Raw genomic sequence first — 25,609 nt, forward strand, 5'->3', positions numbered from 1 at the left:
AGTATGAAAATTTTGAAATGTATGTTTGATAAAATGATTAATATATAAATAATATGTCTTAAATTATTAAATATTCGACAAAAAAATAATCTATCAAGTCTAATTAAAAATTGAATTGCAATGTGAATTCAATATTACTAAACAAATGAAACTTAAAATATAACATAGGTCATAAAAATTCAAAACAAACAAAATTAACTTGATACTCTTATAGGAAATTTCAACATAGCCTACATAAATATGATTTATTTTTATTTTTTTAAAAAAAGAAAACATAAGTTTAAAACCTTACTTAGCAATAAATTCTATTTTTATTTACAAATAAGAATCTAATAAAATTATGCTAATGAGAAAATAAGCATGGAATAAAGAAATAGATAATACGAAATAATTGCATAGAACCACGTAAAGTAAGATTGAGAACGAGAAGACAATGAAATATAATAATAAAAATAAAAAATAAACTTGTAGAAATTTTTAGAATAATGAAAATAAAAATATAACTTGAAATAATTGAAGTAACAAAAATTTAAAAACAAAAAAATCAAAATAGAATTCGAAAAAAGGAAATTAAAAAGTAATTAATCGGTAATTACACTATGTAATTACCAGCAATTCACGGCCTCTGCCTGTGAATTGAAGAGCGTAATTACCTTCTCTTAGTTATACCAATTACCTGCTGACCAAGTAATTATTTTATTCAATCAAATAAAATAAATAATGTAATTATACCAATTTAAATTCAATTATCTGAATGTCCTTACAAAGAAGCCATTTACTCTCTTATACAATATAATACCCTCTCTACCATCTGATGAATTAAATGCCTAAAGCTAAAAAGAATAATAAAAGAAAGGGAAATGGCTCATATATGTCACTGAATTTTCAGAAAAAGTTCATTTGAGTCATTCGTTAAAAGTTTGGTTCATTTATATCATTATCATTAAAGAAAATGTTCATTCATGCCAGTATTTTTTAACAATGATTTTGTAAAACCATTTTTTAACCCGTGGCCAATTATAATTCGGTATTATCAATTTATTTAATAAAAAAATCAAAAGAAAGTTTAATTCAACTATTTTTTAGAATTATAATTTTTTTAACTAAAAAAGTTGGTGACGTGGCCGAACTACAATTGGCCACGTGTTAAAAATAGTTTTGCAAAATCATTGTTAAAAATAATGGCATGAATGAGTCTTTTTTTTAACAGTAATAATACAAATAAGCCAAACTTTTAACTTATGACATAAATGAATATTTTCTAAAAGTTCGATAACATATTTGAGTCTTTTCCCTAAAAGAAAAAGAAGTCTAATACTGGAAGGCAAAGCAAAAATACAATATTGGAAAACTCAATCACAATTCACAACCATAAAAACTATAAATATTTATTTTAACACTTATATTAATTATATATCAACTAAGATTGTGAGAAGTAATCTGGGGAATAGACAATTTATGTTAAGGATGAATTAATAATAATTGTATTTTCTTAATATGCTAAAAAATGACAGTCAAAATAAAATTTTATTATAAGACAATTAAAACAAGGTTATACATATTTGGTTTAAGTTTAGTTATTTTTGTAGTAATGTTCCTTTTAGGCTTTTAGTTTAAGTCTAGTTATTTTTGTAGTAATGTTCCTTTTAGGCTTTTACTTTACCATTTGCGTTAATAGCTGAATATTAACTTTTTAGTTTATTGGTATTTTAAAAAGGCATAATACATATATTGAATTTTAAATTTAGCTTTAAATTTTAACTTTGACCTTCAACTTTTATAATGCACAAATAGACATTTTAACTATTCAACTTTTAAATAAATTAACACATGAGTCCTATATGACACAATACACGTAGGTTACCACGTAGGACAGAAGATGACATGTAGGATGACATGTAGGACGACATTTAGGACATGTGTGTCTATTTCTTCAACTTTATACAAGTTTAATTGTTTATTTGTGCACATTCAAACTTGAAGGACATAAATGTGATTTAAAGAATACATTTATGTATCATGCTGTTTTTAAAAATTGTACTTTTTTCAGAGTAACTAATTAAGGATATAACAAGTAAAAAAAATTTATTTTTTCTTAATTTATCAAAATAAACAAGTAATTAAGAATAATTAAAAAAAATGTCTAAAAACAATTAAAGACACAGATTACATTATTCTAAAATATATTTTTTCCTTTCAAGGCTCCTATTAAATGCAGAATATTTACTTTTATTTAATTTGACATCTTCAAGGAAAATAACATATGTACATATTCTCTAATTTTTTTCCCAAGTTACTTATTTATCAACTATACGTATACTCTTTATTTTAAATTAATATAAACAATTAGTGTAATGTATTCGAAACCAAATTTTTCTCTAGTTTCCCCAAATCCATAGCATAATGTACTGCTAAGAGCCTGAGATCCACAATGATATTATCAAAGAAGCTTATAATCTAATATTGGTCTTATATATATACATTATTACCATTAGGGTTATCTTAATTTATTATCATTTTTTTAAAAATTTATAATCTATTTTACATTCAAATACAATAAATTATATCGCTAAACAGAACATAAATAAAGTATCTGTTTTTTTAATAAAGCTAAATTAAAATGACTAGTCGAACGCACTATGAAACTCAATGAATAGTAAGTATGTTTCTTACCTTTCTTCGCTTGCACGATCTTTGCATGTTGGGCAAGATTCGAATTCGTAACACGCGTTTAACTTTGCATAAAAATAATAATTTATTACACGAATTTAATCTTGTATAAAACTAATAATTCGTAACACGCGTTTGACCCTGCATAAAAATAATAATTTGTAGCACGCGTTTAATCCTGCATAAAAATAATAATTTGTAACACGAGTTTAAACCTGCATAAAAATAATAATTTGTAACACACATTTAACTCTGTATAAAAAATAATAATTCGTAACACGCGTTTAACCCTGCATAAAAATAGTAATTCATAACACACTTTAATCCTGCATAAAAATAATAATTTATAACACGCGTTTAACCCTGCATAAAAATAATAATTTGCAACACGCGTTTAACCCTGCATAAAATAATAATTCGTAACACGCGTTTAACCTTGCATAAAAAGAATAATTCGAACACGCGTTTAACCCTGCATAAAAATAAATAATTCGTAACACACGTTTAACCCTGCATAAAAATAATAATTCGTAACACGCATTTAACCCTGCATAAAAATAATAATTTGTAGCACGCGTTTAACCCTACATAAAAATAATAATTCGTAACACGTATTTATCCCTGCATAAAAATAATAATCCATAATACATATTTAACCCTATATAAAAATAATAATTCATAACACGCGTTTAATCCTTCGTAAAAAAACCATTGTCCGATCAACGTTGTCATTTGTTTAAAAAATAAGTGAGTTATTTTTCTTTTCTTTTCTTTCTTAATTCTATATTTTGTTGCAAATAGAATAAAATAAAATATCTTTAACTAGCGTTTGAGTATTTTGTTTTAGTTTAAATTAATTATATTGGTTGAGCTGTAAAAGATTTTATGGTTAATGAAAATAGGTCCTTACTTCTTACTACTAATCTTTTCCACATTTGAAGATTCTACAAAACGTTAGTCTATTTACGTTTTGTCAAATTTCTTTTTTAGTCTACAACTAAATTATGTAAATTGCTAAGTATAGCACAAACAAAATTATCTTTTTGTTTTATAAAAGAAAAAAACTATGTATTTTAATGGAACACGATACGAAATTTAATATATCAATCATGTGTTTCTTTACACTTTTTCATTTACATACACGAGTCATTAGTGATAAAATTTAATTTCTTTTATAATCGAAAAATTTATGTATGCTAGCGAAACACGACACGATACGTACACGAGTTGTTAGTGATAAAATTTTGATTTCTTTTATGATAAAAAAATCTATATGCTAGTGAAACACGACACGAAACTCAACAGATAAATAATGTGTTTCTTTACTCTTTTTTGTCTACGTACACGAATTATTAGTGATAAAATTTGATTTCTTTCATAATCGAAAAATCTATATATGCTAGTGAAACACGACGAATATCAACAAATAAATAATATATTTCTTTACTCTTTTTATCTACGTAAACGAGTTGTTAGTGATGAAATTTGATTTCTTTTATAATTGAAAAAACTATGTATGCTAGTGAAACACGACACGAAACTATACAGATAAATAATGTGTTTCTTTACCCTTTTTCATCTACGTACACGAGTTGTTAGTGATAAAATTTGATTTATTTTATAATAAAAAATTCTATGTATGCTAGTTAAACACGACATGAAACTCAACGGTTAAATAATATGTTTCTTTCCTCTTTTTATCTATTTACACGAGTTGTTAGTAATAAAATTTGATTTCTTTTATGATAAAAAAATCTATGTATGCTAGTGAAACACGACACGAAACTTAACAAATAAATAATGTGTTTCTTTACTCTTTTTTGTCTACGTACATGAGTTGTTAGTGATAAAATTTGATTTCTTTTATAACCGAAAAAATCTATGTATGCTGGCGAAACACGACACAATACGTACACGAGTTGTTAGTGATAAAATTTGATTTTTTTATGATAAAAAAATCTATGTATGCTAGTGAAACAATGTGTTTCTTTACTCTTTTTTGTCTACGTACATGAGTTGTTAGTGATAAAATTTGATTTCTTTTATAATCGAATAATCTATATATGCTAGTGAAACACGACACGAAACTCAACAGATAAGTAATGTATTTCTTTACTCTTTTTATCTACGTACACGAGTTCTTTGTGATGAAATTTGATTTCTTTTATAATTGAAAAAATTATGTATGCTAGGGAAACACGACACGAAACTCAACGGATAAATAATGTGTTTCTTTACTTTTTTTATCTACGTACACGAGTAGTTAGTGATACAATTTTATATCTTTTATAATCGAAAAATCTATGTATGCTAGTGAAACACGATACGAAACTAAACAGATAAATAATGTGTTTCTTTACTCTTTTTCATCTACGTACACGAGTTGTTAGTGATAAAATTTGATTTCTTTTATAATAGAAAAATCTATGTATGCTAGTGAAACACGACATGAAACTATACAGATAAACAATGTGTTTCTTTACCCTTTTTCATCTACTTACACGAGTTGTTAGTGATAAAATTTGATTTCTTTTATAATAGAAAAATCTATGTATGCTAGTGAAACACGACATGAAACTATACAGATAAACAATGTGTTTCTTTACCCTTTTTCATCTACGTACACGAGTTGTTAGTGATAAAATTTGATTTCTTTTATAATAGAAAAATCTATGTATGCTAGTGAAACACGACATGAAACTATACAGATAAACAATGTGTTTCTTTACCCTTTTTCATCTACTTACACGAGTTGTTAGTGATAAAATTTGATTTCTTTTATAATAGAAAAATCTATGTATGCTAGTGAAACACGACATGAAACTATACAGATAAACAATGTGTTTCTTTACCCTTTTTCATCTACGTACACGAGTTGTTAGTGATAAAATTGAATTTATTTTATAATCAAAAATTCTATGTATGCTAGTTAAACACGACACGAAACTCACCAGACAAATAATTTGTTTCTTTCCTCTTTTTATCTACTTACACGAGTTGTTCGTGATAAAATTTGAATTCATTAATCAACTTTGTCATTTAAAAAAAAATGATTTTTTTTAATTCTATCATTTTTTCACAAAAAAAAACAACAACTAAAAATCATCAACTAACAGCATTAATTTTCTTTTTCAATTTTTGGAAAAATGAAATACTAAATTACTTTGGATTAAAACTGGAAGTTATTTTGTAAAAAATATTGGAGCACTTTCTGGAAACAAAGCTAACTTGGCAGCAAAAAACAGATGGAAATACTAATCCCAAAACTTAATAATATTATCTTTATCAAAATCAGTAATTTTTTTCATAGGGCTTAGTCAGGATCAGGAAAAAAATATTATCTTATAGAGTTTACTAATTTAGAGAAATTTTAAATTTTACTGTGACATGCAAATTCATGATATTAGTAATATAAATTATTTTATTGCACGCAATTGTCTCTTAAAATCTCTCTTATTTTTTCATTATGCTATTTTATCTATATCATAAATTAATTCATAACTAATATAAATATTACTAAAATTTTATTTTCACAATATTCTTATACACTTTATCGAACCATGGATATCGTAGAGTTTGAAATGTGAACAAATATTTTTCCACATTTGGAAAAACGTGCAACTTGCGTGTACCCAAGTTGTCTTTATTATATTCACACAGAAAATAAAATAAAAGTGTAGGTGAGGTGAAGGCCTGACCACTAGCAATTAGTATAAAGACATGGTTATGCTGACAAAGGTATGAGCTGGAACTGATTCGGAGCATTTTTCAAGAATCAAGAACGGTAACAGAGCCCCTCTTCTTCTCTCTTTTCTCTAAATCTTTTACATGTAAACAATCAATGAATTTATATTCTGTTTTATCTTATATCCTTTCTTCTTGTGCAAAATTATGAGCTTTTAACTTGGATTTTTGATTGTTGGGGGGTGCATATGGGGTTCTTTCTCACATGGGGATTTGGTACTTTTCTTGATTTTTGTTGTTGTTTGATGAGATTGGTCAACTATGCTGGTTTAAGGGGGGGGGGGTTTTTAAAGGTTTTGTTTGTTTTTTCTGTATTGTTCTGCAAGTTTTGGGTTCTGTGTTGTTTCAGCAAATTCTGGGGGTATGTAATGGATAAAGTTATGGGGATTTTAGCACATTATGGTCTTGTTGTAGGCTGTTGACAGATTTCCAGTTTGAAAGGGTCAATCATGATCTTCATGTTTGATTCAGATGAGTCTTGACTAAGTCAATTAGATGGAAAAAAGTTGTTTGGAATAACAAAAGGGAATGGTCTGCAAGTTTGGGTTCTATGTTATTTCAACAAATGTCTTGATTGATAAATATTGTGGGCTTTTTTAGCATATTATGTATGATCTTGTTGTAGCCAGTTGACAGATTTCCAGTCTGAAGGGGTCAATGAGTATCATGATCCCCATATTTGATTTTTTTTAGATGAGTCTTGACTAAGTCAATTATGTAGATAGAAAAAAGATGTTTGAAAGAACAGAATGGCCATGATGTTATAACAGGTGAACCCCTTTTGCAAAGAGTTTTTTCCCTTCAAAGTAATGGTTGTTACTTAGTTATAGCAACTGAAATTGGCTTGTTCTTATGCTTGCCTAGTTGTTTGTTATAGCATTCCAGCTATCAGTCATGTCATTTGAGCTCTTAAAGCACTATGTATTGTGGTTTTCTGGCCATAGTGGTTTTAGCACAGGGTTCAAATCATTTCATGAAATGATCTGTCCTATGTGTTTTCCTTGAAGTTGTTTCAGGATCTTGAGTTTGACTTGGTAACAACTGTAGTTCTATTCCTAAATGCTTTGTTGTTTCCACGTTAGAGGGATCTTTTAGGTTTTCTTAAGGGATGGAAAAATTTGTGGCTTATCAAAATTTGTAGTTGCTATACCTGAAATTCTAATGTGGTTCTTGAACATTAAGTATTAATGGCATGAATTTCGCCTGCTTAGAGTTGCTGTCTTTTTTCTCCATGTGTTTCCCAAGACACTATAGGTATTGTAGGAACTCTGAAGATCTCTTTTCTTTTGCCGGTGAAAGTTTAGGATAGTTAGGGAGACTGAGCTGAACGTGATGGTGTTGTTTATGCATGTTTCTTGAATTTGGAACTTTGTTCTGAACTTCTTCCAATAGGACTCACATAGTTGGCCAAGCATTACCTACTCAGTATGTTAGACTTTCTGTGTCTTCTCTTAAGTTTAGCTTCTTGAGAATGTAAACAGGATCTTACATTTGATTCATCAATATTATTATCTTTCCTAAGACTTATCCGCTAGTTAGCTAAGAAGGTAGAATGTTGATAGAGCTTGTTTGTGCAATTTCGTAAACATGAGATGGGATACAAATGCTGAGGGAATTTGGTTTCTTTGTTGGTAGAAGAGGTGGTTGTAAGTGATCTTATGATGTGGCTCCACTTAACATAATGCCGTAAACAAACTTTAGTAGTCTGCTGCTCTACTTCTTCTTTTGCAAGTCTCGTGTTCTTTTGCTCATCTTCTTAATCATGCTGCGTTTTATAGAATTCTCTAGAGAAAGTGTATAACATGTATAAGTTTGTGAGATTATACCCCTTTTCCTTTTACTTTTTATCGTTTGCACAGTTTCAACTTTCAAGTTTGGTGGTGGTTTATGTGGGAACCAAGTGCTCCTTTTTGTCTCAAAGTGATCTATCTCTATCTTGACAACCCCTCTCTATGTTATTTTGGGCCTAGTGGCACACTCATGTTTCACCTAAAACGTTTCTTGAAGAGAGGTTAACAAACACTGATACTGAAATAGCTAGCAATCAAAAGATTGAATATGAAGTATGGGGCTCTTAAAGCCTTTAATATGTTAAATCATGTCTTCCATGTGGTGAACTGATGAGACCGACTTAATATAGTGCATATAGTCCCCATGAAGTTTTACTTTAGGACACAGAAAGTCTTGAAAGTAATGTTGTGCGAATTGGTAGAATTTGAAGGGGGAACCAATAATCATTATCTGAATTTGAAATCAAATAATGTTGATGTTGTATTAGTTGTTGATATTTCGTTGACTGTTTGTCCATCAAGATGTTTATTGCATTTTACCGACGTTATTATTCCTGCTTACTACAGTTTTTCTTTGTATAATCATGTCTTATTGATCTATATCTTCATTCAGTATTGTAATTTTACAAGAGAAGGAGAATCATTTTATGGATAAGAAAGAATCTGGCAAGGAAATTTCTGAAGAAGTGACTCGGGAGTCACTAATCGCCATATCATACAGTGAACCAGAGATAGATCCTTCTGTTGAATCTGCACCTGTAAATTCCAACTACGAGAATGTGGTGAAATCTCTTAACGACGCAAGAGATGATAAATTCAGGTCGGAGTTGATCTCAATATCCTATGAAGAGTCACCAGACACTGAAGTTCAACCTGGAGAGCTGAAGGGCTAACTAATAAATAATTTACTGGTTTTGTAGTCCAACTCCATGTTAAAACTCTTTTTTGCTTTTACTATATGTTGTTACTCAAAGAACTAGACATTGTTTGAACTTGTAATGTTTTCATGTGTTACACCTTATAAAGTCTCTTGTTGTAATCATTGGGGGAGGCACTTTTTACTTGGCAAAATAGTTGTTAATATGTGTAGATAATTGTTATAGGTTGGCATTGCTTAAACATAACACAAAGTAAATATCAATGTGATATAAATATTTTAATAGAGCATTACAATCTCAAATTCAAACTTGCTTAAAGTTGATTTTTGATAATATTTAGATATAGCTTGCACAAAATAAAATTCAAGGGTCCCTTTTTATATGGTCGTCTTTGGAGTTGTAAAGAGCTACTCCATCCGTCTAACAATACTTATTCACTATATTAAAAATAAATATCCAACAATACCAGTTCACCTTATGAAATCAATGGATAATTTTACAGTACCTAATTCCTAATTTATTCTTATCATTAATAAAATTATTTTTCTATTTATAGCTTTTTAAGAAATGGGTAATTTTACGGTACTTAATTACTAATTTATTCTTATCATTAATAAAATCATTCTTCTATTTATATTTTTTTAAGAAATGTGTCAAATCAATAGTGGACAACTGTTATTGGAAAAAAAGCCTAAGTAAAAAGGTAGTCTGGCGCACATAAAAATTGGGCTCGGAAGGCAAAAGTAAAATGGGTCGATTTACTATTTTTGAGTGTACCAAAAATGTATCTACAATAATGTATCAAGATTCGTTCAGCATTAAACTCCCGTAACAACCAATTTATTTCTCTTTAATGACTAATTATTTTTTTCTTAATTGAATGGTCAGTTTGATGGCTAATTAACTCCTTTTTAATACTAGAGTTTATAGCTCATTAAGGAGCTTCAAATTTATAGTCTAAATAAACTAGCCTTGTTAAATTACATATTATTTTCCATTCTTATACAAAGTTTTTCTTCTCTTTTAGTTTTTGGCTGAATTGTTCATACATTACTGTTCAATATCTACGGTAGGATGATTGAGATTCTTCTGTTATGTAATCAGAATAGATGATTTAAAAAATAAGGAGATATGCATGATATCCAAATCGCAAAGAAGGTTAGTGTTATGAGATTAAACCTAAAAAGATAAATTATCCAAAAAATCTTATTATTATGAAATTTGTGTAGTTTATCACACTGGGGAAACATTTAGATCTTAGTTTGGATTTTACTGACCCAATTGAGCTTCCTTTGGCCCATTACTGATGATTGGGCCTCAGGATTCTCAAAGGGAACGAAGTGCACAAATAGCCATTTAGGACCCTACTTAAGACCTAATCAAGTTTATAAACTTTTTTGCAAGTTTAAGCAACTTTAAATTAACTTGGAACTTTATAACGATAAAGTCTGTTTGAATTAACTTATTTTAAGTGTTTTTAAGTAATATATTTTTGAAGCATTTTTGTGTGTTAAATATAATATAATATATAAATATCAAAATACTTTCGTTTAGGCCAAAAAAAGATTTAAAAAGTCAAAAGCTATAAGCTCACCAGATAAGCATACATGAATTAATCATGTTAATTAAGATGTCCTTGGGACTTAAGAATAATTGAAATATCTTGAGACTTGAAGTGTGGGAGAAAAAAAAAGAATGATATATTTCACAAGAAAAATAAATGTGATGAGCAAATACAATATTCTACCGCGGTACCACCTATCATATATGCAACAGGAGACCTCAGATGGTCTGTTCATCCTTTATTTTATCGAAATTCACGGATTTTGAAGTTAATTACTTATATATATATTTCCTCGGTCCTGAGTTGTTTGTCATGATTTCTATTTTTAGAGTCAAACTATAAAAACTTTGATTAACATTTTAAGATGTATTTTTTCATCATATTAATATGCAAAAAATTGTAATATATAGTACTTTTCATGTAGTTTTAGAATATCTAATTTTTTGTTTAAAATATTGAATTAATGTGATGTAATTTTACCTTTGAAAATTAGTCAAATTGACTTTCGATAAGCGCAACATGACAAACAATTCCGGACCGAGGGAGTATTAGTTTTCAATATTACGAATCTTATTATATTTTGGAGTTTGAATATATCTATCAGGATAACCAGCTACATGTATCTCAGATACATATGGTCGATCAATAAAATTTGTTCTAGAACACTATATTCAAGTGGATTCGCACGTATCTGACTCTGTCACTCACCTCCCTTCCTATTTTAATTCGTCTGGTAGCAAAAATACATGTATCTAAATGTATTTGACTTAAAATATATATGATATGAAATTATCAATGAGTGAGACAACACATATTATTTCAAGAAAATTAATAAATATAATAGAAATATTTTGTGTAATAAAATATTTTTTTCCTTATTTCGGCCTAATCAATCAACACTAGGGATGGGATATGTGGTTTTGCCATTTTCAAGAATCATCCAATAAACGACTCATTCTGCAAGTTATCAGAAAAATGCTAAAGAAACTGTAAGTTTCATTGGTGGATCTATAGTATTCCACCATTATTATTTTTGTGTTCTATAGTCACATGCCACTGTCAAAATAGGACTTGCACGTGTGCGTAAAATTGTAAAAAATTGACATGAGATACACGTGCAATACACATATATAATATTTCATTGGTCGATGATAATGTATAATAGTTGTAACATCATTCTGTGCATATATCATATCACATGCAACTTGCAAGTGCCACTTTTAGACGACTAATAGTAACATGTAATTAACCATATTCTAAAGTTTCTACTCAATTCATTGGTGGATAATAATATAGTTGTGTTCCAAGAAAAAAAGAATGTAGCTTTGAATACAATGACCAATTAATATGTTTATCATAAACCCACCGCCTTTAACTAGTATCAAAAAATTCAATTTTGTAACAGAAAAACATGGAAGAATATTCTAGACATATATGCCAATTCAAACAGAATCTATATAAGCATTGGATTCACTGATTACCAATCACAAATTAAAACAATTGCCAAGGATTCCCCTATTGGACTATAACTATACACATTTTCAAGAAAATATTCTCTCTAACTTCAATTACTTGTAGTTAAATTATTTGTCCATTTTAACTTATCAAGAAAGAATAATATATATCATATTTTCAATTAATTATTCTGAAAAAGATAGAATTTTTTAAAAATTTTAAATTTTTTGTTCATCTACTTTCATAATTAATAAGGGGGGAGGGGGGATAAAATGATAAATTTACTATGTCAATAATTATTTTCTTAATAGGTGTGTCAATTTAAAAATGAACAAATTATTAAGGAGAGAGGAAATGACAAAATGGGCCATCTATGTTTACACTCTTGAGGAGTTTTGGATGGGGACGTACCGTGTAGATGCGTCAATTTGGTTTAAATTTTTTTATTTATCTAAAATAGATTATGGCATATTTTTTTTGGAAAAATAAATAAATTATAGTATAGAATTCTTTTTGTTATAAACAATTTGTATTATAGTGAATGTCTAATTATGTGCAGTTCCTGTAGGATATGGGTAGGAATTCTACTTGGGATTCAAGTAAGGTTTTCCCTATAAATAAAGAGTTTTATTTCATTGTAAATAAGATTTGTGAAAAATCGATGAATCATGAATATACTTCAAGAGAAATAAGAAGTCTTTTCTCTTCTCCCTACTTTCTTCTTCTTCTAAATTTATATAATTTCATAACACATTATCAGCACGATTGTTCTATTCTTAAAGAATTGTGATAAAAGACGAGAAAAGTGCAAAAGAGATCTTGCATTATGCAAAAAGGTTGAAATAAGGTTCTTACATCTTCAAGGTATGATTTATCTTTACGTTATAATTATTTATGTGACAGATCTGGAGTTACCATCTGGAATAAGTATTCAAAGAGACTTGTCGACTTTTTATACGTTTAATTTTACCGATTGGGAAGAGAATTCCTTAATTTATTTTAATAATTAAATAAGCACAATTTAGTGAAAGGTATGTTTTCAACCTTTATATAAGATATGTGATCTATTAAGCTATATCTATTAACTACTAATGTTAATTATAATAAATCAATAATTTCAATTTTGTGTGTAATTATAATGTACGATCATGTTAATGATCATTGAAAGTGATAAAATTATTTTGAAGGCTTGAGGTTGAGCCTCATGGTAGGTAAGACGATGGATTTACGTCCAATCACACCAAGAGGGTAAGATATTGGGTTAAAGTTCTGATGCACCATGATGAAAAGATATTGGGTTTAAATTCCATCTTTTTATGGTCTAAGACACTTTTATATGGATAAGACCTTGAATTTGAGTCTTAATGCACCATACTGATGATAATAAATGACTAAAGAAAAACTAATGTGTTTTTGATGAAAAGTCATGAAATTTACTGAATTTGCTCAATTACTGAAGTGAATGTGGTAGTAGTGCATAATATGTCTAAAAGAAGACAATTGATTAAATGATCCACATGAATATGGAATGAGGTACTAAGTTATCAAAATTTGATGTACTTAGATGATTGTGTTCCATTCATGAAGAATGAGAGCTTTTGATAAATGGTAAAAAATAGATCCATTCTTTAGAGTGAATGAGGTGATTGTTAGGACCGAAAATAAGCAGGTGTAACTGCGGAAGCTAGCAAAGCAAATCTTGAAAGATCACGAGTAAGAAGACAACGAGAAATATACCAAAAGACACAAAGATTTAACGTGGTTCTGTCAATCGACCTACGTCTACAAAGTAGATGAGCAATCCACTATAAATATGAGAGTACAAAATACAGAGAGAAACAACCTCAACCAATTCACTCGGAATACATGGGAGGTTCACACAAGTGATAACATATCAAGCTTGTGACCCATAATTTTTTCCCCTAACCAAAACTCTCAAAGTCCTTAAGACTACATTGTGAATGCTGATTAAGTTAGAAGGAACATGCCTCTATTTATAGAGTCCTAAACCTTTTCCTACAAGAAAAGGATTAGTCAATCCAAAACCTTTTCCTAAAAGGAAAACCTATTTATGGTAAGAAATTTAGGGCAAATAAAACCCAACAAATCTCCCCCTTGGCCTGAATTTCTGACAAAATAAATTTGTCCACCTTCTTGACTTAATCTTCAACAACTTGCTTCTCCTCTCCATAATCTCCTTTGCAAAATTTATGTCTCAACACAGAGAACCTCTCTGAAACAATTTCTCCAATAAAATCTTCACTATTGTCAAAATGGTTGCGGCTAGAACTACACCCGCCAAGAGGAACACCTCTTTCTAACCTGGTTTAATCATCGATTATCGAATAACTAAACCTGACTCCATCATTGAATCTGGCTCTGATACCACTTGTTAGGATCGAAAATAAGCAGGTGTAACTGCGAAAGCTAGCAAAGAAAATCTTGAAAGATCACGAGTAAGAAGACAACGAGAAATATACCAAAAGACACAAAGATTTAACGTGGTTCGGTCAATCGACCTACGTCCACAAAGGAGATGAGCAATCCACTATAAATATGAGAATACAAAATACAGAGAGAAACAACTTCAACCAATTCACTCAGAATACATGGGAGGTTCACACAAGTGATAACATATCAAGCTTGTGACCCATAAATTTCCCCTAACCAAAACTCTCAAAGTCCTTAAGACTACATTGTGAATGCTGATTAAGTTAGAAGGAACATTCCTCTATTTATAGAGTCCTAAACATTTTCCTACAAGAAAAGGATTAGTCAATCCAAAACCTTTTCCTAAAAGAAAAACCTATTTATGGTAAGAAATTTAGGGAAAATAAAATCCAACAGTGATAAGCCACCATGCTAGACGTGAAAAAGATAGCAACCTTTGGTCAATGATGTGGTATCACCAAGAATGTCTGTCTCATAGAAGACATTTATTATAGAAAAATTTCATGTTTTATCTTCAGGCTTGTATTGGACAAGAAATAGTGCAATTGAGGCACATTCTATGGTAAATAAGAAGTTTACTAATTTCAATATTTTCTTAGTTTGACACGATTGTCTGGGACATCGTTAGTCTATAATGTTTAGACGAATTATGGAAAATTAAAATGGACATCCATGGAAGAAACTAATTTTTTTTTAAATGGTGAATTTTCTTGTACTGTTTGTTAGCAAGACAAGTTAATTGTGAGACCATCATATTCGAAAGTTGAGATTGAATCCTCTGCATTGTAGGAACGTATACAAATATTTGTGGACATATTCATCCACCTAGTGGATTGTTTAGATACTTAATGGTCCTAATAGATGTTTCTTCATGATGATCTCATGTGTGCCGATTGTTATCTCGCAACTTGATGTTTGCAAAAAAAAAATGCTGGCACGAATAATATGATTACACGCATAATTTTTTGATAATCAAAGTAGTCTATTTTGTGATGGGATCACGACTCACCTTTAGAAGAGGTAGAGTAATTGAGAAAAAAAATATGAAATGTACTCTCGGAGTATTAAAGTTGAACTTTTGTCATATAATAGTAAAAAATTGAGAATTTACTAAAGCAAAAAGACACACGACATAATAAACTTGGAGTTTACAAGTAATAATAATTTATTAGTTGGCATGAATAATTTGGTCATCTGAAAGATGTGCATACTGAGTAATGAACATACATTGAAAAACTAGAAGATTCTTCAAGAATTCTTTTGTTGTTTGTTCTCATGACAAGTTGATTGGATCAACTAATGTTGAGATTAAATCTCTACATTTTGAAAAATAAAAAAGGTGAATATGAGCCCGTTCACCTATCATGTAACATGGTAAAAAGATGTATTCATAAGATAATCACATGTGCGTTTGTTGTCAACTTGTAGTTTGACATTCACAAAATTGTTTGTGCAAAAATAATTGAGTTAAGAGCACAATTTCAGAATATGTAATCAAGACAATTTATCTTGATAATATTGATAAATACTCAAGATGTTGTGACATTAAATGTCAGAGACAGTGAAATCATTGCTTGTGAAAATAAAGCTCCATGTATTGATCTGAAATATGATACCGCATACAAAAGTAATTGTATGCATCAAACCAATAAATTATGATCAGATTTTCTTTCAATCGATTTATGGTCAAGGACAAAATATTTTTCATCTGATTATTTTGGTAAGTAGTATATAATCAATTAATATACAATGATGCACAAAGATAGATTCTCCAAATGATTGAGATATATGTTAGTTTGTCTAACATAAAGGGGAGATTAGAAGCAACACAAGAGTTATAAATACTCTTATTAAATGTTTCTTAAGGATAGAGTCTGTATGAAGCATGATAGACTAATCAATTCTAAATAAAATAATCCTTGAAAAAGGGGTAGGATCAAAGAATCAAAATGATCATAATTAGAAGATAATGTGTTCTTGGAGAGCCTACGACATAACACTTTATGAAACCTCATGAGAAGGGTAGCTACCTAAAAATAATGAAGTGATGAGATCTCAATAAGTTTTGTCGTATTGTGAATCGATACAAAATGGTATATCGTTGACGATATCTTTGATACCATAGCGCGCAATATTGTAAAAGATTATGAGGATATGAATTCTACATCTGTTAAAGCATGCTTGTGTAGAAATAAAATCAAGTGAAAAGTGGAATGATGCATCTTGGTAAGCGTAAAGCTTATTTGACTTGCAATGTAGGCACTAAAAGATGTCATACATCTAATATTATATGTTGTTGCTTGGCAAAATTGATATGAAAATATCCAATGGGTTCAAAATCTAAAGCATATACAAGTTTTTGAAAAACTTATTTATCGTCCTCATAAAGATTAAATTGATTCAAAATGCATAGAGCATATACAAGTATTATTATGCAAGTTGACGACTAGAATTAAAACTCTTGAAGATTTTTCAAAAGGCAATAGATTATTTGCTTAAAGAAGTAGAAGTAAGGAACTTGCAGAAATCTTTTATCCTGAAGGAAAGATTCATAAAGCAAGATAGAAGAAAGCATATTTCATCAAGGTTTTTCTACACTCATGAGCTCCCAAGAATGGTGATATCAACATGCAACATGTTTGTTCAAGTAATACTACAATTGATTTATCCACCAAGTCTCTACCAACTACAACTTTCAAGAAGATGATGCTCAAGATTGGAAAACGAAGATTCAAGTCTCTTGATGTTTTTATGAGGGGGAGTTAATACGTGATGTACTCTTTTTTCATCACAAGGTTTTGTAAAATTGGGTTTTCCTTGTAAGGTTTTTAATGAGACATCCATAATGCGTATTATTAGATATGTGTACTCTTTTTCCTTCACTAGATTTTTTTTCCAATGGATTTTATCTAGTAAGGTTTTAACGAGGCACATAATCTACCAACATTCAAGGGGGAGTGTTATAAACAATTTGTATTATAGTGAATGTCTAATTATGTGGAGTCCTTGTAGGATATGGTTAGGAATCCTACTTGGGAACCAAGTAAGGTTTTCCCTATAAATAAAGGGTTTTATTTCATTGTAAATAAGATTTGTGAAAGATAGATAAATCATGAATATACTTCAAGAGATATAAGAAGTCTTTTCTCTTCTCCCTACTTTCTTCTTCTTCTAAATTTATATAATTTCATAGCACTTTTTTTAAAGAAAAAATATTCAAGATATGAAATAAATCGATAAGTTCAATCCATCTCTCTTTTTCATAAAGACGAATTCATAACCAATTTTCAAATGACTAAACGTTGGTTTTTTTTTATGTTTCATTTTTTTTGTGTTTTCTTGATACTTCTAAATGTTTTTTGGTATAATATAACAATTATATAGCGCTTTACAGAGAACATAAAAAAAGTGAAATATTTCATATCATGTGTTATACCAAATTATAAATATCAACAATAAAGATAACGTGAAAGCTTATACATGAAACTAGCTCTATATCAGTAATATAATAATTTTTAAAAGGGATAATTATATATAATAGCAAACTAATAATCTAAAATAAATGGAATAGCTACTGTTTGATTTAATTGTGCCCCATAGCAAACGTTTGCCAGTCGCCTCTCTCCCAAAACTCTCGCTCGCCACTCTCCCATTCTCGCTCGCCACTTTCCCTCTGCTCTCCTCTCTCGCTTTATACAATAGAAGTATATAAATTGTGTTTCTGTTTTGTATAAAGCGAGAGAAAATTGTATATATACACATGCAAGAACATATATCTTCGTGCTATACACTTATAAATTATACAATTTACAAACATTTTACTTCGATTCAATTGTATACAAATGCAAATTTTATACAAATATTGCAGCGAAAAAGGCCAGCGAATTATACAATTGCGACTTATACAATTGTAGTGAAATACAATTTTCTCTCGCTTTATACAACAGAAGTGTATAAATTGTGTTTCTATTTTTGTATAAAGCGAGAGAAAAACATATATCTTCTTCCTATACACTTATAATTATACAATATACAAACATTTTACTTCGATTCAATTGTATGCAAAACAAATTTTATACACATATTGCAACGAAATAGGCCAGCGCATTATACAATTGCAGTGAAATAGGCAAGCGAATTATACAATTAAGGCCAGCGAATCATATAATTGTATAGTATAGCGAGGCCAATGAATTATACAATTTAGGCCAGCGAATTATACAGTTGTATATGTATAGCGAACTATACAGTTACATGTTTGTTATGGAGCGCAATTATGCATACTTTGCTATAACATACAAATACAAAAAATTTTATTTGCTATATGTGAATGTTACCCTTTTTAAAATTCGCTTGTATTATAAGTGTGTAAGTTTTAAAATTGAATTCAAATTTAATTTGAACAAATTAATATTGATTGTTGATCCTTCATAAAGTCATTATGAAGGATTCACTACTGTTAAGAGGGCTTGATTTCCCCCATATATACATTTGGTAATATTATAAAAATTTATCTTTCCTTTGAGAGAAGTTTTAAGAAGGGCAGATAGAGAAGATTTATGAACAAAACACAAGTTGGCAGAAGAGTCAGAAATGCACAAAAACAAAAATAGTCTTTTTAATTTTAAATTGTGGCCAGAATCCATCTACCGTCTAATTAATGCAACAGAATGTACCAAAAAACAAAAAATTATTGTAATGCAATGTGCCAGAACAAAAAATTATTTATAAAACAAGGCTTTAATTATCACCTTCTATCTATTTTTATTTTTTTCCTAAATAACAAACTTAGATCTGCTCTGATTTTCTATTTTCAAGAATATTACAACAAAAAAGGTCGTGCAAATATCTGAAAAACATTAGAGTATACTAAGGACTTATTTGGACATTGAATCTTCTAAAATTATATTTTTATTAGTACGATTTTATACTATTGATACTTTTTCGGCTCTTATCTAATCTTATCAAATAAACGAATCATATCCCTAGATTTAATTTATTGATTCAATAAAATCAATAGTAGTCGAAACTAGCTATGTGTCGATAAAACCCTCTTACAAAATACGAATAATTTTTTTCTTATATCGAGCACGACTTGTTTTTTTAAAAATTTAAAATTGTGAATCTCTTTTCCTCGTTCTTGAGAAATTTATTTTCCAAATGAAATACAAAATTGCCTATTTGTATACAAATTGAATCTCCTTAATGAAATCTCAGACTCGACAAATACAGGTTAAAACCGGGAAAGCTAAACCATGTTTGGCTTCATCTTGTTCCTTCAAGAGTAAGCCTGACCCTTGGTCATACTTAAAGAAACTTATTTTCCATATGAAATACATAAATAATCTACTGATATACAAATTTCTTCAATAAAATCTCAAACTCGACAAATACGTAGTTGAAGTTAGGAAAGCTAAAACATGTTTGTCTTCATCTTGTTCCTTCAATAGTAAGCCTGACCCTTGGTCATTCTTAAGAAATTTACTTTCCATATCAAATACATAAATAGTCTATTTGTATAATACAAATCTCCTTAATGAAATCTCAGATTCGACACATACGTCGTTGAAGCTAGGGAAGCTAAAACATGTTTGGCTTCATCTTGTTCCTTCAAGAGTAAGGTTGACCCTTGGTCATTCTGAAATGATATTACTTAATACTATATACTATAAAGTAGAGTATATGTTTGATTTTGTCAAATGAAACATTGCATAGGTTATAGCTTACGTTATTGATTTCTAAATATGTATGGTATGTGTCAGTTTCCTGGTCTGCTTTTGACTATTTAATCTCTTCTGACAGTTAGTTGTTCAACTTAAACTGCTTATCATCATCAACTTCCACTTACACCACTGTCTTTTTTCTTATCTCTACAATTTTTATGACAAATTTTGCATTGGGAATTGGTTCACATAAATATTCAAATGATTACTTCCTTAATGTACTACATTATCCAGACTTCCATAGAAGGAATAGAAGAAGATAAACATGTGCATATATATACACACTACATATGTCATCGCACTTGTCACAATATTCATCAAGAAATATAATTTCAACAAGAAATTATCAAGACAAATTCATACTCAAAGGCCCGCAGATCGATCGGTTCGGTTTGATATTAAAGTTTGTTGATATGACTTATTGATTATCAGTTAGTGGAGATGCTAAATTATTATAAAATTATTAAGATATTGACTTATCGGTTATTAGTTTATATGTTTAATCGTTAACTGTTCGATTATCGGTATAACGTTAACTTTGACAAAATAAACATTGAAAATCACTTTAAAACATGGTGACAAACCAAATAAATCATTCACACGAGTTCACAAGTTACATCTTTCTCAAAAGCAAACACTTTTATATTATAGAATAACATTTGGAATAACGAGAAACAAAAGTAGGAAATCGAACTCTAAGTGAATGACTTCATATATAAAATGGTATAATATGATTATTTTGATTTACTATTGGATTATCGGTTAACCTGTTAAGAAAAAATCTAAAATCGTTAAGAACCATTAACCCGGTAAAAAAAACGTTATCAAAATCGCTAAACCAATAGATCCATTACTGATAAATCAATAACTTTTTTCGGTTTGAGTTGTACTTTTGAATAACCCTAATTGTGACCCAATATCATATTAATTGATTATTATGCTTAATATAAGTAATATATATCTAATAGAATTTGAATTGACTTATTTTAATTAGCTTTCAACTTTTAAGTTTTTTTATTTTATTTTTTATTTTTGAGGTGTTTGGAAAGACAGAAAGTGCTCTTAAGCACCTATATTTAGGCTAAAAATAAGTTAAATTAAGTCAAAAAGTAGGTTATGATCAACTTTTTAACTTATAAGCTATTTGAAAAAACCAACAAAAACACCCTCTTAGTCGATATAATATTCTTTAGAGCTAGAGACGATCAATCTATAGACTGAAAAAAAAATGATTTAACTATTTTTTCTGTTTGAATTTGTTCATCTAATTTTAACTTGATGCTAATTTAAAGTAAAGCTGCATAAAATATATCAAATGATAAAACTTATCTTATATCAAGTTAATATCAGACAAACAAAAGAATTACTTACGAAAAGTGGGGGTGTGTGGTCATGAGATACTCATGAAAAGCAAAATAGTAGGTGATATTGATAAGATAATTCTCAGTCACAATCAGTACTAAAGCAAGATAGACTACTCCACAAAATCCAAACAAAAATCTAAACTAGTACACGATGACCATTTTCCTGTCATTGCTTTAACACACAGATATTGTGGTACCACTTCAATTTTAAAAGATTGCAAATCTTTTTTAATAGGATTAATCTAGTGTTCTAAATCTACGAGTGTATGTCCATGGGGGTACTGAAAAGTGAAAAGAGACACGAAGAGGTTGACAAAGGAATCACTATTTTTAAAGATTATGTTGAAGTGACATTTAACTGTAGTGGCGGAGGTTTATTTAATGGGGCTATGATTCAGTGAATCAGTCGGTTCGATTTGATTTTATGTATTATCGATTTGGTTTATTGATTTTCGATTTTTAAATATGCTAATTCAATAACAAATTAATAAGATATTCTTTATTGATTTCGATTTATGGGTTTTTTAATCATTATCGGTTCGATTTTCGGTTTACCTAATAAGAAAATGTCCACAAAATATTATATGTCTTCTCACTTCTCTAAATGCTTTGATATAGTGAAACAAGAAAGATAATGATAAATTAAATCAATAAGAGAAAATATAGTACGACGGCTATAATTACATTTATCACTATAGTGTGAAATTTTGTATGTTTAATCAAATTACGGACCTTTACAAACTTGCAAATGCAATAACCTACAATTACAAACTAAAACTAAAATAAGCTAGTCCAACAAGACTAAAACTAAAACTAAAACTAATATTAAATAGTTGTAATTGTGAACCCTTACTTTAATCTTTAGGTTTTGAGTAAATAGTAAAGCTAATAAAGCGGCCTAGTGTGAAATTGGTAGAGTACTAATAATTTGATATAGTTATAGTGTCTAATTATATATTAAATTATTAATATTTAATATTAGAAAGCGTAAAGTAATGAATTATTACCGTCTTATTGGTTTATCGATTTACCCAATAGCCCAATAATAAAAATTGACACCAAACCAATAATTCAATGAATATTTTTTATAAACTCATTAAAAATCTAATAACCCAATATCATTTTTTTTCAATTTATTTTATCATCAATTTGATTTTTACACACTCCTATTTACAATATAAGAAGGTTGTTTTGGAGTTTCTATCAAATATAATCTCATTTAAATGCTCAAATTTGAAAACTACTTTATTGATCGATTTTGATATAAGATGAGATAGATGTGGACTTTTGGCGTCCTTATACCGTCTTGAGTATAATCACTCCATAAATTAACTAATTTTAGTTTTTAATTAAATAAATATCAAGTTAAAATTCATTTCTTATCATAATATCAGAGAGTTACGTGTGATCCTAATTAAGTGTACAAGTGTTGAGTTTCACACCGAATGGAATGTGGAATTTTTATCTTTTTATGTGAAACTTTAGCATACCCGATGGACTCAATATTGATTATAAATATTTATATAATATTATTATCTGATTAAATGATTGTTGATTATAAATATTCATATAAATATTATTATAATTACCGCCGTAATTGTGTGTCAGTGTATACATCTATTATTCCTTCTCCCCACAACCTTGGTGGTAAATATTTAATATAGCTTAATCCTTGGAAACAACTTTGGACGTCCATTTTGACTGTTGCAAACTGCAATCTCCCTTGAAACTATAAAAGCCAAGGACTAAGCACATTACAAAGAGTCAAAGGCATGTCATGTTCTATTTTTTGCAAATTACCAAATACAACAACAAAAAAATAAAATAAAATAATGATGTACTTCGAAGAAAGAAACAAAGTCATTTTGAAATTCTTAATTTATGAAATGTTTGTTTGGTGGTATGAAAGAAAGAAATAAATCTATGTGGTAGAAAACAAGACAACGTTAGACCTAAATGTAAATGAACCGCACTTCGTCCAATTATATCAATGTACAAGTCAAATACTATGTTCAGTGGCAGAGCCACCTACAAATCACGGGTATCGATCGATACTCCTTTTTAAAAAAATATATTGTATAGGTAGATAAAAATATACATATATATATATATATATATTATATTATATTATATTATATTATATATTGACATTTTTCGATTTTTAAACAATTTAACTTTTTTATATTTTGATACTCTTTACTTGAAATTCTGACTCCGTCATTGAATATGTTATAAATAGAAGATAAATCTTATCCAAATTTTGAAGACTTCGGATGCATTAATATAACCTCTAAATGAAACTTAAAATAAAATAAAAAAATGAAATAGGTGATAGCAGTCGAACCCGGGTCTCGCAAGTGACTTGTACCAACTGTATAAGGCACTTTTATATTATTTATGAAAGCACCGTTAATTATATCCTATCTTCTTTTAGTTCTTTAAGACATATATGATTCGTTTAAAAATTAACGAATACAGGTGCACTCTCACGAAATCATGTTGCCCGCCTCTCAGTGGAATTCAGGTTGATAATATTGCATGCCTCATTGGAGCCATAGTTCCTATTTGTCTTTGTATGTCACTCTTTCAGTGCAAGATCCAAGTTATTAAGAAAGTATGAAAAGTTTTCCCCAAACTTATTACGAAAAGTCAATTATATGTTTAAATTATTATAATATTCTAAATATTAGATATTTGAATTATTAAAAAGTAAATTTATTTCAATCGTGACGCATATACAACCAGTCACATGATGAGAGAGAGTCTCACACTTGCGCTACAGCGCCATGTCGTTGCTATGTCAATAATTACGTCAGATTTCAAAAAAAAAACCATATCGCCAATTGCTTCTTCTTCCGTATAAACCATCAAACCCACCATTAACCCACCACTATTAATGTTGCCATTATTGCTAAATTCACTCCTCCACCACCATAGATTTCACCACTCATAATCAAATTCACCACCGAAATCTTCCTACAACCACTACTATCATAAAAAAATGATAACAACAACAATAAACTTAATTAAATCACCACCGAAATCACATCACTACCATTGAAAGTCATCACAATCATAACCATAATTTTCAACATCTATATCAAAATCATAAATTTTTTTTATTGTCGTTATTGAAACTAAAAGTCAAACCATCACTAATTTTATCACCCATCTCTAAATTCACTACAAAAAATTATTTCAATTCACTACAAAAAATTATTAAAGTATTGATTTGTGTTATTTTTTAATTAAAATTGTGAATTTTATTCAACTGTTTAATCATTTTTAATAATTGAGATGATTCTTTTAATTTATAAATAAAAAACCAAAGTTTTCGATCCGAACCAAACCGAATAACTTTAATAAACATATTTTATATATTAATAATATATTAAATTTAATATATAAGTATAATATTTTTCAAATATAAATATAATATATGTCCTAGGCCACTGATGACTAGACAACTTTGGGTATTTGCTCTTTAATTAACTTTTAATTAATAAAGTTTAAAATCAAAAGAAACTATAATAGATTCTCTATTAAACAATACAATAAAACTTCAGCAAGCACTCCTATTAAATGTTTAAGATCAAATAATATGATGATAAAATTTTATATTCTTGATTTCTTGGTGAAGAATCGCAGTACTTTTTCAAGAACATACTTGTGACTCTTTTTAACAATAGTATATTTTTATGTAATATCACAAAAATAAAAGAATCGAAAATTAATTGAATCATATCAATATCAAAGAAAAACATATGGAAAAAAATAATTTTAACACATTTAATTTTGATTATACATCACAAAATATCAAGAAAGAAAAAAATAACGATATATTTTTTTAAAAAAATAACCGATTCAAACATCCCGTTACACCCCCAAATTTGTTTTGTGGTATAAGACAAACCGCTATTTTATGCATTAATGGCGGCTCAGGTACCCCACGCTCTGCTTTCGAACAAAG

General features: G+C 28.8%; 1 protein-coding gene across 1 annotated transcript; it reads left to right on the plus strand.

Annotated features, from left to right (window-relative positions):
- Positions 1-6,310: 6,310 nt before the first annotated feature.
- LOC107008608 lies at positions 6,311-9,339 on the plus strand. The gene is made up of 2 exons (XM_015207717.2): positions 6,311-6,454; positions 8,818-9,339. The coding sequence occupies exon 2, from the start codon at positions 8,852-8,854 to the stop codon at positions 9,095-9,097; it is 246 nt and encodes an 81-aa protein (XP_015063203.1). The 5' UTR covers positions 6,311-6,454; positions 8,818-8,851; the 3' UTR covers positions 9,098-9,339.
- The last annotated feature ends 16,270 nt before the right edge of the window (positions 9,340-25,609 follow it).

The sequence above is a fragment of the Solanum pennellii genome, chromosome 1 (genome assembly GCF_001406875.1).
Source record: "Solanum pennellii chromosome 1, SPENNV200".
In the NCBI taxonomy this organism is placed as follows: domain Eukaryota; kingdom Viridiplantae; phylum Streptophyta; class Magnoliopsida; order Solanales; family Solanaceae; genus Solanum; species Solanum pennellii.

Bases quoted from the DNA above. Each gene is read 5' to 3' on its own strand.
- LOC107008608 (XM_015207717.2), top strand. From the start codon at position 8,852: ATGGATAAGAAAGAATCTGGCAAGGAAATTTCTGAAGAAGTGACTCGG.